We start from the raw sequence: 18,592 nt of genomic DNA, 5'->3' as shown, positions 1-18,592 counted from the left end.
TGGTTTCTTTCAATAAAAGTTTCCACAGGCTTTTGTATAGTTCACCTCTCAGGTGCTTTTATCTGCAGACAGCTACTAAGCTCTGGAGCTGTGTGCACACATGAGTGTGTGGATTTTTAAGAAAGACTGAAAAACAATTTTCAGTAATCATTTGCCATTTTAATTTCCTTTTTTTAAACTTTCTCTCTCTTTTTCTCTTAGCACTCTCCCATGAATTCTAGTTGTTGTTGTTTTTTTTAAGATTTTATTTATATATTTGCGTGAGAGAGAGAGAGAGAGAGTACAAGCAGGGGGAGGGGAAGCAGGCTCCCCACTGAGCATGAGCCTGATGCTCAATCCCAGGATCCTGGGGTCATGACCTGAACTGAAGGCAAATGCTTCACTGCCTGAGCCCCCCAGGTGCCTTCTATGAATTCCAGTGTTAGAACCCATATTTTAAGTGAGGATAATTTTGTTCAAGGATGTATCACATCATTATTCGTTTTCTCTAAATCTTTGGATTCCTTATATAATTTACATTGTAATTTTCAATATAGAAGAAAATCCTGTAGGGTTAGTTCTTTTTATACAGTAAGACACATAAAACATTACGAAATTATAATTCGCATGACTTCCATGTTACAGTCTTATTTTAAAAAATTGTCATTTGATACATTCAGCAAAGTCACCTGATTTAAATTCTTTAAAAAGGACGTATAAATTTAGTTGAAAAGAACATCTTCAAATTTTGGCTGCTTTATTCTTTGGGGAATGATGCCAAATTTGTGTTGTATAGTAATACAGTTTAAATCTCATTTAATCTACTTTACTTTGATATTTCTCTATATTTATCTACTATCCTATTAATATAAAGTAGCCAAAAACATTGTGTTTGTTATTTTTTCTAGTATTTTCTTATATATACTAACTCAGAAAAATTCCTTTCAGTCTCGTAGTGTGGACAAGCAACATGCTGTAATCAATTATGATGCCTCTATGGATGAACATTTGGTGAAAGATTTGGGCAGCCTAAATGGGGTAAGTAAAAGATTTTCTTTTTTGTCTTATTTCAATATTTTCTTAATATTGTAAGAAGATGGATCCAGCTACATTTCCCGTTTGTGCTCTGTTCCTTTTCTTTAGTTTGCATTTTACTTTTAAAGGCTTAGTAGGTACATAGTACTTTGGGGACCGTACAGAAGAATATGAAACTAGCCCTTGTTCCCCAGAAACTAATAATAAATGCAGGAATTCAGATGGTTATTGGTTGTTATTACCTGTAATGGTTAAAAAAATTTTTTTTCTTTAAGGAGATGAGATGAAAGTTGACCTCACTGGATGCTTGAATTTATATGTGGAAAAACAGTAGAAAGTCATGGCCGTTAATATGAGTAAAAGCACTCTTGGGAGATAAATATACAGAAACTTAGAAAATAAAGGTGAAAACATGGTTTGATGCCAGATGGTGGAGGACTTTCTATACTAGAGTAAAAAAGACATGAAACACATTCATTTTCCTTAAAAATATAGCATGTGATTTTTCGTTACTGCTTTTTTCTATTCCTACTTCAAAGGTATTTTTGTGTTACTGCAGTGAGGTTTTTCCCTAATTCTTCATTTGGTCTTTCCACATTGTCAGAATATAAGGAGCCACAGAATAAGAGAATGCCAAAGTATTGAATAATTTCTTATTTCTTCAATTTTCTTAATGGCCCTGCTAACATAAGCAAATGCAGCATTTTCCCATATCTGAGCTGTTGAAATTGTTAAAATGAATTTAAAAGAAACTAAATGGATGCAAATGCTTGTTACTGCTATTGCTTTTCAAAGTATACATTAAACATTATATGGGAAAACATATGCAGAAATTTGGCAATTACTGTGAAACATTTTTTCTTCTTCTGAATTGGCCTGCTACTGAAAGACTGATATTTACTCTTTGAAATACTTTTTCTGTTAGTTTTTTTCAAGCCTTTATTTGTTTCTCATGGCATGCAGAATTAATACTTCAGGTATTAATACCAAAGTTTTCCAGATTCCTGCTCCATCACACTTTCCCTTTCTGTACATCCCCAGTAGTGATTCTCCTGTTATCTGTCTCCTTCTCAAAATAATTTGTTAGATTTTCTTGAGCCTAGTGCTTCTCCCATCTGCCTTGTCATTTATAAAAGTTGTACTTAAACCCAAATTCCACATCTTCCTGAAGGGTAGGAACTAAGGAGAGGTATTTAGGAATATTAACTTGCTGATGTTGTTAACCTGTCAAGTGGATTAAAGCAGAAAGAGAGGAAGATTAGGTAGAAACCATTTTAACATGAAACCGGTAAGTAAGCTATTTTGATTCCCAGCTTCTAATTTGCAGAATTACTTTCTTCCTTCTCCGCACCTGTAACCTTCTGTTTTAATCGTATTTTGGGATGCTTTGTCAGCCTTGTAGTAGATCTACTTTTACTTACCTGTCACTGTACTGGATCCAGAACAGCTCATGAGCCTTTGCTTATAGCTCTGTATGATGCATGAACACAGTAAATCTTTTTTTTTTTTACAGTAAATCTTTATTGAATGGAATTTAATTTTATTTTCTATATGTAAGAATTCATAGAGGAAAATTTTAATCTATTTGCATATGTGGACTATTTTAACTAAAATGTTACATTCTGGTGTTAAGCCTAGAAATTTTCATCTCCACTACAGTGCTGTTTGTAGGTGTTTTTATGTTATTATCTTGGATAATAAGTACAAATTACATCACAGTGTTTTATTCTTTTAAAAGATTGTGATCAGATATAAAAGTTACTTGGTGTTATTAAAAAATCAGGTGAAATACCAATTCTAAGTTTCTCTGGGTTCACCTCTCTCTTAATTTGATTATATTCAGTAGTTCTATGGAAGATAATTACTCCTAGAGAGCAACATTTGCAATCTGAACTCAAAATAAGGACCATGATTTGAATTTCTGTCTGTAATGTACCAGTGGTGTAACCAGGGAAAATCATATACTCTCTGCAATGTAGTTTTCTCATACATCTTCACATTAGTTCCCAGAGTTGTGGGAAAATGTAATGGGCTTGTTAATTTGAATACTGAAAAATTCAGTTACCTTGCTTTAGATTTAAAATAATGAAATGACATTTCCTGCTCTGTAGTGTTATGAGGATAACATGTGACAGTACATGTAGATATGTGCCTGGTATGGAGCTTGAAATCTTCACATGAATGACAGATAACTGTGCTGTTACCTAAATGATGGCCTAGGAAATATGCCAGGACAAAATTGTGAACTACCAACTGTCATGCACTTTATTCATAAGTAGACTATTACTCACAACCTGTTTACTCTTAATATTCATATAATTCTAGAAATTTGAGCATCAAGTTAAAAGTAGTAATTTTATTTTATTTTATTTTTTAAAGATTTTATTTATTTATTCATGAGAGACACAGAGAAAGACAGAGAGAGGCAGAGACATAGGCAGACAGAGAAGCAGGCTTGATGCAGGATTCCATCCTGGGACTCCAGGATTACGCCCTGGACCAAAGACAGATCCAACCACTGAGCCACCCAAGCGTCCCTAAAAGTAGTAATTTTAGGAGGTAAGGGGACACAATGTGGTGGTTATGAGCCCAGCTTGAATTCTTACTGGTGATGTAACCATAGACAGGTACTTAATTTTTCTGTGCCTCAATTTTTTTCAGTGTTCATAGCAAAATGATACTCCTCTCAGGTTGTTGTGAAGCTGTAATGAGTTCATAATTGTAAATGATTAAAATGACACATAGTTAGCATTCAATAAATGGTGGTGGTGGTATGTTAAGAAAAGCACTTAAATTTAGCACCCTGTGGCCTATATACTTTTCGATGAATCCACTGCTGTATGTTTTTTTTAAAGCACTTACCAGCTAAACCCAACTTATAAATAACTCTGGCTGTGATCACTTTCACTCCTTCCTTTTATCCCATCCTAAAATATGCTCCCAAGGGCCCTAGATCTCTACTTGATGTTATTGCTACCAGAAATGAGACTGCTCTGCTTGAGGAAGCTGGAACTAGTTTTGTAGTTGATCTTATCATGGCCCATTTCCCTGCAAGCCCCTTGAAGCTTCTCTTTTTATGAAATCCCTTGTTTGCTGTCACTTCTTCCTCCCTCCTTCCTCTACTGGAGCACTTGCCCCTCTGAGAGTCTCTGCCATATCACTCCTTATCCCATTCCACCTCTGGCTTCTGTTACTAAGCTGGCCCCTTAGCTCACTGTGTTCCAGCTTTCTGTTCTACCCCCTTTTCACACTGGAGTTTCTGTCAGCATCAGATCAGTGTGACATAGATCAGAGAAGGTCTAGGGAAAATGAGATGACTTTTGTCACTGGCAGTGTGATTGAGGAGGCTGTGCTCCTGGCCACTGACTGTGTTCAGATTACTTAGAGCATTAATATAATACACAGTGGTTATATGGTTTTATAAATCAATTCTGCAGTTGTATGTAAATTAAATAGATGTTTATCTAGTTTGTTTCACTTCTGTGACTTAGTGGTTCAGAAGAGGGAATTGGAAGAGCTGGCTTGGGCACCCAGGCTTCCTTCAGATGGAAAGAACATGAGATTTGTAGCTAGAGAGACCTGAATTTGAATCCCAGCAGTTCTACTTCTGAACTCTGAAATCTTGTTTGTTACTTTCTCGGTGCCTCATTGTCCTTACCTATTCTACCTGCAAGGCAGAGGTGTGATGAAACCATGTTGACATAGAAACAAAACCTATATTTCCCCATATTTAATTTATTAAAATGCTTCGTAATTGATTTTTTTTAGATTTATTTCAGGGAGAGAGAAAGAGCACAATCAAGGTGAAGGGCAGAGGGAGAAGCCAGCTCTTCACTGAGCAGGGAGCCTGATGGGGGGCTCAGTCCTGGAACTCTGGGATTATGACCTGAGCCAAAGGCAGACACTCAACTGACTGAGCCACCCAGGCACCCCTATAATTGATTCATTTAAATGATTTGTCTTTTTTTTTTTTTTTTGGCCTGTTGCTCTTTGAAATTTTCTCTTATTATCTTAGACCTTCAGGAGAGTTTTTCCCTTCAGATGTTTTCACTTGTATTTCTGTGAGTTGAAACTTTGTATCTGATTTACATTTCCTAAGCCTTTTTAGACCTTAGGGAATATTTCTGCCTGAAGTGCCAGTATGTTAAAATTATATGTTTCTTGAGTTTTGCAAATACCTACCTAATATATATGATAAACACACAGTAGGTGCTTAATTAATTAAGAAAGTTGAGCAGTATTAAGCTTTATGTGGATCTGATTGGTTATCTTAGGCCTTTTGAGTAAGAATGATATTTAGGAAAAAAAAAAAAGAATGATATTTAGGTTGAGACAGTTTTAAGTGAAATTGACTTAGAACTGTGGCATACCTCTGACACAGTGTACCACATTGCTTGTCTTCTGCATACCAAACATCAGTGAATTAATGTTTTCTTTTATTCTTCTCTTTTCCATAATTGTCCTCAATTCTTCTGTTTTGTAATAATACTTAGAATATTTTGGTAAACTGAAGGTGTAACTTTTAAAACACTCTAAAATGTTCATTTTGAGAAGGAGTAAGAAGTTTTTTTATTTTTTAATTTTTTATTTTTTTATTTATGATAGTCACACAGAGAGAGAGGCAGAGACACAGGCAGAGGGAGAAGCAGGCTCCATGCACTGGGAGCCCAATGTGGGACTCGATCCCGGGTCTCCAGGATCGCACCCTGGGCCAAAGGCAGGCACCAAACCGCTGCGCCACCCAGAGATCCCAGGACTATGAAGTTTATACATGCCTGAAGCCTTTGAATTTTCCTTCAGCCTTTCTGTCAGGAATGTTGGAAGCTTGTGTTTTAGGATTACTCATAAATCGTACTAAGGTGTGATGCCAAGTTTTAGCAGTATTGTGTTGTCTCTGTATATCTATGCTTGGAATTATGATCGTAACTTCTTCTAATTTTTTCTGTAGATTTACAAACTGATATTCCATGACATATTACAAAGTGCCTGTTATGCATAGGAATTTGAGTATTTGACCATAACAACATAATTTCCTTATATATTTTACTATGTGTCATTCAGGACCCTTCTAAACTTCCTCATGATGGAGGGAGCTTTCCCAAACCAGGGTATCCTGGCCATCTCAAATCCAATAAAATATAAGATTTAAGAAATGGAACTCAAAAGGAAAAAGTAATTTTTAAAGTTTCAGCTGATCAGAAGAAAACCTGGATATTCATATGATATTTTCATTCTGGGCAATTAAGTATAACAGTATTCTGTGTTCTATGAATCTAGCAAATTCCAAGTCTTTAACTTCTTGTGTGCCAGGAAAAATAATCATCACCGTTTACCATCTGTGTCTAGTCGACTCTGTAAGTCTTTTTACAAATAGTTTGCAGAAGTAAGGATAAAAGGATAATGAAAAACAATAGAAATTTTAATAAAAAATTAATCCTGACAAACTCACATTTTTATTTATTATTTTTTTTGAAAAGTACATAATATATAAAATGGGTATGTTCATCGGTTGTCCAGGGATACCTGGGATGTATATCCATTTTTTATTTTTATTTTTATTTTTTTATATCCATTTTTTAAATGTTTGTTTCAGATTTCAAGCACATAATAGATGTTCTAGCTTATTATTTCTGGTTCTTCTTACATTGTATTGTCAAAATGCATTATTTTAAAGACTTTGACAGCTTAAAATTTTATTAAGATGATAGCTATCTTCCATAACTGTAAAACATTTTTTAGTTTTAGACTTATTAACAGAAGATTATTGGTAAGTTTATTTCTTTTGATATCATCTTTCCTTCTAGTTACCTTTGTGTAGATATCTGCCTTGGGCATTTGTCCACTTAGAAACTTAAATAAGTATTGAAAAACAAACATCAAAGACAAAAGAATGCTGTGAAAATTTTAAATACAGAATAATTCAATTTCTTATTGAGAAATAATTGCATGATTCTTCTTAGTGAAAGGCTAACTAAATGAAAAATACCCTATTTCCTTTTTCTTCTTGAAAACAATCTTCTTTTACTACTTCTTACATTAGACAAAATTCATCTAGGATTAGCTTTATCTGAAGACTCATGGTCTGATATTCTGCTACATTATTATCAGTTTTATCACTATTAATATAGTCTAGAGCTCTGCTGTCTTTGTGTTCATCTTATAATTGTGAAATACCATCCTGTTTCTTCTCTTTGCCTTTATGGATTGTTAAGTGAGAAATTCTGAATCCTCAGTAGTGCTCTTTAGTAACTTATAAAAGAGAAGGACAAAGACTGTGTTGCCAGATGTGTATCACATTTTCTTGGAGAGATGATGCAGTTTTGTGGGCAACACAGGAAAGAAAGTGAAGGTCGAAGCAGCAGGAGTGGTTTACTACATTGTCCTTCTAGTCCTGGGCTTCCCACTACAGTAGCCACTAGCCCTTGAAAGCACTCGAAAGTGGCTAGTCAAAACAAAAAAAAGGGCAGCGCTGGTGGCTCAGTGGTTTAGTGCCACCTTCAGCCCAGGGCCTGATCCTGGAGACCCGGGATCGAGTCCCACGTCAGGCTCCCTGCATGGAGCCTGCTTCTCCCTCTGCCTATGTCTCTGCCTCTCTCTCTCACTGTGTCTCATGAATAAATAAAATCTTTAAAAATCTTTTTAAAAAACCATGAAATATCTTATTACTTTTTATATTGATTATTTGTTGAAATAGTACTATTTTGGATATATGGGTTAGGTTAAAATATAGTATTAAAATTAATTTCATCTTTTCTATTTTCTGTTTTATTGTGCCTACTAGAAAACTTAAGATTGGGACACCTGGGTGGCTCAGCGGTTGAGCGTCTGCCTTCGGCTCAGGGTGTGATCCCAGGGTCCGGGGATCGAGTCCCACATTGGGCTCCCTGTGTGGAGCCTGCTTCTCCCTCTGTCTGAGTCTGCCTCTTTCTCTGGGTCTCTCATGAATAAATAAATAAAATCTTTAAAAAAACAAAAAAAAAGAAAGAAACTTAAGATTGTATGTGTGGTTTGCATTTGGGGTTTGCAGTATATTTCTGTTGGATAGTAGGGTTTTAGGTAATTCCATTATTCTGTTTTCTTATTATTTTGGTCATATTTGGCACACTTAGAAATCACTGATGAGTAGTGACAAAATGATGAGGGGATGATGAAATACCAGTGTTTTAAGAAAAAGGGAAAAGTAAGGTCAGTAGAATCCCATAGTGTATTAGAGTCATAAAAGGGTCGAAAGGACTCATGGCAATTGTAAAATAGAAAATACGAGTTTTATTCCATTTTTTAAAGTAAACTTTTTGTTCTTTGGAAGAATTCTAAGAATTAAAGAAATAAAATTATTATCAAGCCTCACAAATAGTTAGAATTGTCCAAAAAAACTAAAACTGAGTCCAGTGAATCCTGATGATCTATCAAGAGTTTAGTACTTTACCCTTTACAATTTGCTAGCTTCAAATTAGGAACTTTTCTTAGCATCATTTTTGGGTGCCTGAATTTGTCTTGGCAGCATGGTAGACTTAGAGGGACTGCAATCTGGTTCTTTGTGTGTTACAGTAATTAATAAAAGGCTTGGTACGAAATCATTTATCAGCTTGTAAGATGCATGGCACACATTTTATGATACACAAGCTGTGTTAGCCACTATATCTAATGTACTTTTAAGTATAATATGGTTTGAGTATTTGTTTGTGTGAAAGGTAATAATTAATATTCCATATATAACTTAACATCTTTTTCTCTCTTTGTAGACTTTTGTGAATGATGTAAGGATTCCAGAACAGACTTATATCACCTTGAAACTTGAAGATAAGCTGAGATTTGGATATGATATCCTTGTATGATTTTGTGCATTTATTAAATTTATTCAAAAATTTTTTCTGGTGTAAATTAACATTTCTTGAGATGTAAAAATTTGTAGTGGAGGCGTACTAGAAGTCTCTTTGCCCTCCCAAACTGAAATACATCTTTAAAAATAATACATACATATTTTTGGTCAGTTTGTCTATTCCTAAAAGTAATCCTAGAAAAGTTGATAGACTCAGCCTTCTTCCCCCCCTTCCCGCCCCATTTACTTTCAGTAGAGATTTCCCTGAAGTGGTATTACATATATAATTTTGGTATAGGAGAATGTAACAGGGAGAGGACGGGATGTTTAATATTAGCCCAGACCAGGGATTTTGTTGTTGTTGTTTGGATGGTCATGGCACAGATCGATCTCAGAGGGGTGTAAGAACTTATCCCTACCTTTTTTTCCATTCATACCTGTACTCTGTTTTATGAGTTCTATCTCTATTGCTTATTTAATTCAGATATTCCTGTATCCTAAATCTGAGACCTGCACTCCCTGCTTAGGTTAATTATGCAGTTAGTGTGTATTTCAGGTTCTTTTGTTTAAAAATAGGATTCTAGGGGCATCTGGTTGGCGCAGTCAGTAGAGCATGCAACTCTTGATTTTGGAGTTGTTAGTTCGAGCCCCATGTTGGTTGTAGAAATTACTTAAAAATGTTAAAAAAATAAATAAATAAAAATAGGATCCTAAAAACCGGACCAAGGACATGACTTTGTCCTTCCTACAGTAGGGTAAAGAACCACTAGCAAAGAAAAGGGACAAGATTGATTGAAGAAGCATAAAACATTTCTGTTCATGCAAGGCAAAAAGCTCTGTAGTAAAGGACTAAATTTTATTAAAATACAAATATTCCATATTATACTGAATGCTTTTCTTCTGTTTTCATTTTTTCAGTTACTACATTTATATGGATTTCAGTATTGAAGAATGTGTTAAATGTGTATTGGCAGCCTAGATGGACTTTATTACTGTAGCATAGAAAATGTAGTCTCAGTTATCTGACTTGATGCTTAGATAAAGTAAATGTACTAACACTTTAAAATTGTTATTAAAGCATAACTGGTTTTTTTTTATTTAACTTAAAATTGGTGAAAAGTGTTTTTGTAGCATATCATATAAACCTTATACTTGTGGAGCGAAGGAACATGTGAAGAGTGAAACCAGTAATATTAATACTTGTGAGTTGTATGTTTTAAATCCTTTTAGAAATACCAACCACATTAAATGACTTACGAATGAACATTAAAACCTTGATTCATGGGCCATTTTTCACCTAAGATGTTACATCAAACAGTAAATATAAATATATTTTGAATTTAATACATCCTTAAGCCATTTGACCATAGCTGTTTCAAAACATAAGAAAATAGTAAGAAATCTGAGTTTCAATAAACTCTCTACTGTTTACGTTGAATTTGAAATCAAGAAGAAACTACTGAGAAGTAACTCTTGCTTTTACACTTTGTATAGTGATTTCTTATTAGCGAACTAGTATCTCCTTTTTATGTATTGATTCATAATATGTCTTTCTGAAATTGCTGGGACAAATGTTTTGTTCCAAAGGACTGTTTCAGAGTTCTAAGTCAGAGTTGAACCAGAGCTGGTATTCCAGATCCTCAGGATAGGCCTACTTAACTTTATTATTTTAAAATAGCATCTCAAATTGCTTATGATTTTTAAGTACTATACATAGCAAACTTTGGGCTGTTACCATGGCAGAAATTTTATTATATGGGATGACATTTTTAAAACAAATTTTATATGTTATACTTGTTTTATATTTGGCTGTACCAGACTGAAGTAATTATTGTGCTTTATTCATATTAAAATTAAGCTTAATAGTTAGCCAGTCTACAGACTGCTAAACCTTGGAGTGGAAAACTCCACATATTATTAAAATGTCACAGCAGCAGAAAGAACATTTTACCATGAATTGAGGTAGAACGAGGAAACAAAATTTATCTGCTGCAAGTATTTTTTCTAACTAAAGAGATTAAGTGATTTGGGGAAGCCAGTAGTGAAATACCCAAGTTTAAGAAATGACTGTAAATTCATGAGAGAGAATAAAACACTGCAGTAATCAAGATAAACTTCAGAAAGAGCTAATAAGGCTCCAGGTGGCCTGAAATGTAGCAGACAAGCGTAAGATCATTCACCACAGCTATTAAATGTCTCCTGTGTGCCAGGAGACCCCTGTCCCCATGGTCTGAAAATATGGTGGTTAGTGAAACAGACCACCTGTCTGTGTCCTCATGAAATGTATATTTTAATGGGGTTGGAGGGAGCTGACAGCAGCACACACAAATAGAATAAAAGAGGATGGTAATTTCTAAGGAGAAAAAGTGTGAATGGGGGGATACAGAGACCTAGTGGTGGCAAGTGAGAAGTTATAATTTTAGAAAAGGATATTTATGAAGCCCACATTCAAAGATATGGAGAAAGTAAAGAAGCTGGCTATATGGATATCTGGAGAAATATCTGCTCTTCAGGCAAAAGAGTTGAATGCAAAGAACTTGAAACAGGAACACATTTGTTTGGTATGTTTGAGGAATAGCCATAAAAGTCTTTGTTGCTGGGACAGTAAAGAGTAGGAAAATATGAGTAGGGGGACCTAACAGCCCTAATATGCCATTCTATGGATTTTGACTTTTATTCTAAGTGAAATGGGGAGCCATTTAGAGGGAGGGGTTTGATCAGAAGAGTGACATGATAATGACTTAACATATGTAAAAAGATCCTCTCTCTGGCTACTCTTGTTCAAAAAAAGACTAAGGATGGATAGAAGTGAGCAGGGACAAAAGAGGGAGACCAGTTAGGAGGATGTGGCAGTAGTCCCAAGGGAACAATCATAGAGGTTTGCAGCTGGGTGACAGAAGAGGAAGTAGTTACAAATGTTTGGATTCTGGAAATCTTTTGAAGATGGATCCAGTAACATTCTTGATTAGACTGGAAGTAGAATAAAACAAAGTTCAAGGTTGAATCCCAAGATTTTGCAGTTCACTTTAGCAATTAGAAAAAAAGCAAGTCACCATTAACCGACAGTTAATTCTGTGGGTAGAGCAGATTTTGTGGAGAAAATAGGGAGAATCTTCTCAAGCTTTTGGTTTAACTGAATTTTATCTGTTACTGTTTTCTCTTTGGTTTCATCCCTTATTTTTTCTAGATGTGAAAGCTGAGGTCTTTTTTTTTTTTTTCTTTTATAGGCTTTTAGTTCTATAAATTTTCTCCTAAGTACTGCTTTAACATTCAAAATACTTTCTAATTTCTCCTGATTTTTAAATGTAGGTTGTAAGTTTGTTAAAATAATTTGGAGATTTTCCCGGAGATTTTCTGTTACTGATTTCTAATTTAATTCCATAGTGGTCAGAGAACATACTTTATATGTCTCAAATCCTTCCAAATTTATTGAGACTTGTTCTGTGATCCAGAATAGACCTGGAATATACCTCATCTGTCTTGATAAATGTTCCATATGTACTTGAAAAGAATGTGCATTCTGTTGTTTTTGGGTGAAATGTTCTGTTGTCAGGCCAACTTGGTTCACATCCTCAATATTTTCCAATTTGGTTGTCTACTTGTTTTGTCAGTTATTGAGAGAGAGGTATTAACATTTCAGCCTGTAATTATGGATTAGTCTTTGTTATTTTTTTTTGCAGAAGTTTTTGCTTCATGTAATTTGAAATCTAGTTTTTAAGTATATAAACATGTAGGATTAAAATACCTTCTTGATGAATTGATCTCACTTATTATTATAAAATGACCTGCCTTATTCAAGACAGTGTTCTGTGCTCCAAAATATGGTTTGTTTGGACATTGATATCTTTGTTCCAGCTTTATTTATTTATTTAAATTAGTGTTAGCATGGAATATTTACATTCTTTTACTTTTAACCTATTTGTATCTTTACATTTAAAGTGGGCATCCTATAGTCGGTCTAACTTTTTTAATTCAGTCTGAGAATTTCTGCCTTCATTTGGGAATTTAGGTCATTCACATTTAATGTAATTAATGATGTAGTTAGAGGGGTTTTTTTTTACTTGTTTTGTAAGATTTTATTTTAGAGTGAGAAAGAGTGCACACAGCAGGAGGAGCAGAGCTGGAGGGAGAAGGAAGGGAAAAGAATCTCAAGCAGGCTCCACACTGAGTGTGGAGCATGAGGTGGGACTTGATTTTACGACCCTGAGATCATGACCTGAGCCTAAAACAGCAGTCAGATGCCTAAATGACTGAGCCATCCAGGCTCAAGATGATAGATTTAAATTTATTATCTTGATACTTACATTCTGTTTGAGTCATCAGTTTTTTTGTTTTCTTTTTTCTCCTAATTTCTTTTGGCTTATTCGAACATATTATAGGATTCCATTTCTGTCTTTTGTTGGCTTATTGGCTATAACTTTTTCTATTTTAGTGGTTGCTTCAAGATTTGTAATTACATCTTTTAAGCTGTATTTTCAAGTGACATTAAATATATTCACATACAGTGTAAGAGCCTTATAATATATAGTATACTTCCCATTTCTTCTGTCCTGACCTTTGTGCTATGATTGTCAAATTTTTATTTTTAGATATATTACAGCATACTACATCATCATGAGCAAAAGGTCCATTATCTTTTAGAGATTTAAATAAGAAAAATATATTCTATCTTTATGTGTATTGTACTCACATCTTAAACCAATGTAAATATCATTTCTCCTGCTCTTCATTCCTCTTTATAGATCCATGTTTTCATCTGGTATCATTTTCTTTCTGCTCAGGACTTCTTTAACATTTTTTGTAGTATGGTTTTGCTGGTGATGAATTCTTTCTGCTTTCATGTGTTTGGAAAAGTATTTCACCTTATCTATTGAAAACAATTATTGCTGGGTGTTGAATTGTAGGTGGCATTTCTTTTTTCAGTATGTTAAAGTTGTTGCTTTGCTGTATTCTCACTTGGATTATTTCCCTTTATCCCTGGTTTTGAGCAATTCAACTATCATCTGCCTTGGTGTAGTTTTTTCATGTTTTCCCTGCTTGAGGTTTGTTAAGTTTCTTGGATCTGTAGGTTTATAGTTTTAATCAAATTTAGAAAGTTTCAGCCATTATTTTTCCTGATACTATTTTGCCTTCCTCACTTCCTTCAAGGACTTTAATTAAATATTGTTAGGGTATTTAATGTTGCTCAGCTTACTGATATTCTGTTTATTTATTATTTTTAAATCATTGCTATATTCCAGTTTGGATTGTTATTACTACTCTGTCTTTAAGTTCACTGATCTTTTCTTTGGCAGTGTCTAATCTGCCATTAATCCGTGCAGTATAGCTTTCATCTCTAGAAGTTGTTTGGATTTCGTATTTGATACCTCCCAAGGTACTACTTTTTGAACATACAGAATATGGTTATAACTTTTTGTTGACACTTGGTCAGTTCTATATCGGTTTTAATTGATTTAATTTGCATGCAAAGTAATTTTTGATTGAATGGCATTGCGAGTTTGTTGAGTATTGCATATATATTTTTGTATTCCTATACATATTTTAAGCTTTGTTCTGGGACAAGGTTACTTGGAAAGTTTTATCACTTTGGGTCTTGCTTTTAAGGTCTGTTTTTACTTCTAAGCTTAGTTTGAGACTAATTATTCCCCACTATGGAGGTAAGACCTTTCTGTATACTCTACTGTGGAGGTCAGCAAACCCAGTGACAAATCTGGCCCTCAGCCCATGTTTGTAAATAAGGTTTAGTGGAGCACAGCCATGCCCACTCATTCGCATATTTCTATGGCTGCTTTTGGACTATCACAGCAGAGTTAAATAGTTGCAGCAGAGATCATATGGTCCCAAAGACCTAAAATATTTACTCTGTGGCACTTTACAGAAAAAATTTGTGACCTCTCCTTCATCCAATGACTCATGATTCATGATATTTTCCCACCTGGCTTTTAGGAACAGACACTCTTCCTGGCTGTACTTGAGCACTGGGCACTATTACCTGTAATACTGTTAGATAGTTTTTCTCCCAGACCTAGGTAGCTTTCTCACATCCATTACTAATCAGTACTTAACTGAATACTTGGGCAAGGTCCTCAGAATATCTGAAATTCTTTTTTCTGTTCAGCTGTCTTCTCTTCACTACTCAGTCCCATGAACTCTAGTCACCTTGGTCTCCCCAGACTCTCAATCCTGTTTCCTTCACAGCTCAGGGAACCTGCCGGGCTTTGCCCAGATTACCTCTTCTTACAATGTGATCTGGAAGCTCCCTTAAGGTAATGAGCTGGTAACAGTGATTGGACTCCCCTCGATTTGTTTCTCCTCACTCAGGAATCACTCTTTTGTTACCTGATGTTGGTTATCTTGAAAAACATTGTTTTATAATATTTTGTCGATTTTTTGGTTGCTTCAGGTGAGAGGGTAAATCTGGTTCCTTTTTCTCTGTCTTGGCCAGAAACAGGAGTCTAAGAATTTGATTTTGGCCATTCTGAATATACAGATTAAATCCAAGGGATGAGGTATAGGCTAGAGACAAAAATTTGGGCATTTCCATAGTCTAAATAATACTTAATATCTTAAGACTAAATGATATCAGCCACAGGAGTGAAAATAGATAGGTTAGATGTCCAAGGACTGAAACTTGGTACATTCCAATATGAAGAGGTGGGAAAGATAGGAACCAGTTAAAAAGGATTAAGAGAGAATCACTGGTGAACTAGGAGGAAAACTAGAATATGGTATGGTTTCCATGTTCAGTGGAAAATTATTTAAATATTACTTACATACCATAAATCTCAAAATCCTCACCATCCCAATCATATGAGTCAGTATAAGAATCTAGGACCTTGATTTTTTTTTAATGAGGTTCTTTTTCCCAAAGAAGTCTATTCCCATAACAATGGGCCACAAAATATTAGAAGCAAAGTAAAGATCATTATCATAGCTCTCAAGATCATGATTTATTTATTTATGTACTTGGAATATTACATGTGGCACTGGGTGCTTGGGTCCCAATTGTGACTGCTAAAATGATCAAGAGAGGGATAAAACAGAACTAAAAATCAAGGATTCTTCATTTAGAGGAGTTAAAATCCTTCCTGATTAATGTGATTGATATCTACAACAAAACATGCACACACTCTCCAGATTTCAAAAATGGAGGACATTTCTCAAAGCTTGAAAGAACTAAATTTAAGAAATTGAGGTGAGCTAGTAAATAAGGAATAATGTCACAGAAGAAAAGTTAAAAGCATTTGTTTAAAAATTGTGTTCTTATAAAACAAGGTTTTCTAAAAGTTGTTCAAGGTATTCACCTACTAAAATAAAATACTTTTTTTTTTTAAGATTTTATTTATTTATTCATGAGAGAGAGACAGAGACACAGGCAGAGGGAGAAGCAGGCTCCATGCAGGGAGCCTGATGTGGGACTTGATCCCCCGTCTCCAGGATCATGCCCTCGGCTGAAGGCGGCACTAAACTGCTGAGCCACCCGGGCTGCCCAATGATGCATCTTTCTGAAGATGTAGACAAATGTAAACTAGTAGAAAATAAAATTTTCCACTTGGGAGGCTTTTTGTCATGAACTTTTTAAAAAGCTTTAGCATCTCCTAGGACCTGGATTGTTAATACAGTGTGCAGTCTATTTTAACATAAAATACTGTATTTCAGTATTGAATATAGTCAAATGTCCCATATTTCTAAGGAGAAGATCCATAAAGAATGCTTTTCCCCCCATTCTTCCACTGTATAAAGTAATTGTATTCAAATATTCTCATATATTGTGACATCTATTGTCTTCATGAGAGTCACATTCTTTTTAGTATATAGTTTTTCAGAGAATATTGTAATTAAATTGTTTGAGAATACAACACTTTTTGAAACTTAAAACGATGAAAATCTTGTCCCAAGCAACTAAAGCTCATATGTAATACTGAATTTCTTCTGTAAGTGCTTGGTATTGCCTCAGTGAAACAACTTAGTGACTTAATTTTTAAAATGATTTTTGAAAGATGAGTTCACAGTGATTATCTGACACCTGGTATTTTTAAGGTCCTAGGAGTAACCAAAACTGTTGAAATTTTTGTTCTCCTTTTAGTTCGCTTTGTCATTTAGATAAAGGAGGATGTCATAGAGCACTTTGCTAGTATGTTGATGAGTCTCTTTGACCCCACTTTTAGATAAACATTTGTTGAATAAATTGAGTTCAGGGAAGACTTTTAGAATAGCAATAGGGAAATAACCTACAAATATTTTTTTTTTTTAGATTTAATTTATTTATTCATGAGAGACAGAGAAAGAGAGAGAGGCAGAAATCTAGGCAGAGGAAAAAGCAGGCTTCATGCAGTGAGCCCAATGCGGGACTGGATCCTGGAAAGAGAGAGAAGCAGATACATAGAGGGAAGAGCAGGCTCCATGCAGGGAGCCTAATACGGGACTGGATCCTGGATCCCAGGATCATGCCCTGAGCTGAAGGCAGATGCTCAACCGCTGAACCACCCAGGTGTCTTCAAATGATTTTTAATAAGCAAGAATTTAAAGTTTTTGTAACTTTTTTATTCAGATACAATCAACGTGACTGTTGTACCATATCGTATATTTTTAACTTAACCGACAACAGGAGTAATTGTATCTTACTTAGTCATTTTTTTAGATTAACATTAACCGGAGTCTATACCATTAGAAAGATGATAGCTTTGGAGATAAAAGTAGGGACTAGGGCAGTCTCAAAATCTCATGATACCAGGGTTCTTAGGTAAATTCATGACCCAAACAAGAGGATCCTGATATTTTTGGTTCCACAGACACAAACTGTTTTGGAAGGTAAAGTGTTTGATGCCAAGAAATGTGGCCTCTCTGAAGCTTTTCCTGATCTTTTAAGAGTCTAAAGTCTAAAGACAATACCCCAGACTAGTCTTGGGTAATAACCTAGAATACTTATAGGAATAAACTTGAAGTACCAGAAAACCATCAGGGTACAGTCATTGTGTTTCCTACTGCAAAAATGGAAATGGCTTTTACTCTTTTTGAGACATTGTTTTCCATTGGAAATGTAGGAATGCTATGAATATTCTTCAGGGGTTAATGTGTTTCTTGGGGGTAAAACAAAGTTATTGGACCTGTTTTTCATTAAGTATGAAATTATTACAAAATATATTTTTTCAACTATATCAGAAAACATGTATCTGCGTGTGTACCTAACAAAAAAGGAAAATTCTAATATTTCACAGCTACAGGAACTCTGAACTGGGATTCAGCTGACTAGATTGTTGTTTTAGGTTCTGCCCCTACAGTCCTCAAGTTCCCTATATAGAATAGGAGGACCAGTTCATGGAATTAAACCATATATTCCCCAAAGCTCTTTACAACTCCCCGCAAATTCTGAGTTTTAATTATTCTAATGAGTAGAAATATAAGTTAAATACTCATTTGCAAGTTTGCTGCTCCTTATGTGTGAGAACTATTTTTACCCCAAACGGTTGTGATAATTAGAGCTTTCTACCCTTGAAGTCATAGGGTGCTATGAATTGGTAAAGGATTATAGAATTTTAGTACATGGTTATAAAAGTCCTTTCAGTACAGGGTTAAGAAATGGTGGGAAATGTGACCTCTACTGTGTAGTGAAAGATGTTCTTTAATATACAGAGGCATTGTTCTTTTTGGCATAATAATGAAAGCATTCATTATATCTAGCACTTGGTTCTAATCTGTATAGAATCAGTTGTTTGTTAATGTAATACGACCTTGATTGCAATGCCTCAGGAAAGGGGC

At 34.8% G+C, this 18,592-nt stretch overlaps 1 protein-coding gene across 14 annotated transcripts in view; it reads left to right on the top strand.

Moving 5' to 3' along the window:
* CEP170 (centrosomal protein 170) overlaps positions 1-18,592 on the top strand; it is a 130,703-nt gene that overhangs the window by 50,975 nt on the left and 61,136 nt on the right. For all 14 annotated transcript variants that reach the window (XM_049112386.1, XM_049112385.1, XM_049112384.1 and 11 more), the window contains exons 3-4: positions 928-1,017; positions 8,757-8,838. In XM_049112386.1, the coding sequence (XP_048968343.1) occupies positions 928-1,017; positions 8,757-8,838 (172 nt within the window). The remainder of the gene's footprint in view (positions 1-927; positions 1,018-8,756; positions 8,839-18,592) is intronic.

This window comes from Canis lupus, chromosome 7, assembly GCF_003254725.2.
Source record: "Canis lupus dingo isolate Sandy chromosome 7, ASM325472v2, whole genome shotgun sequence".
Taxonomy (NCBI): Eukaryota; Metazoa; Chordata; class Mammalia; order Carnivora; family Canidae; genus Canis; species Canis lupus.
This window is presented reverse-complemented; position numbering and strand designations above follow the sequence as displayed.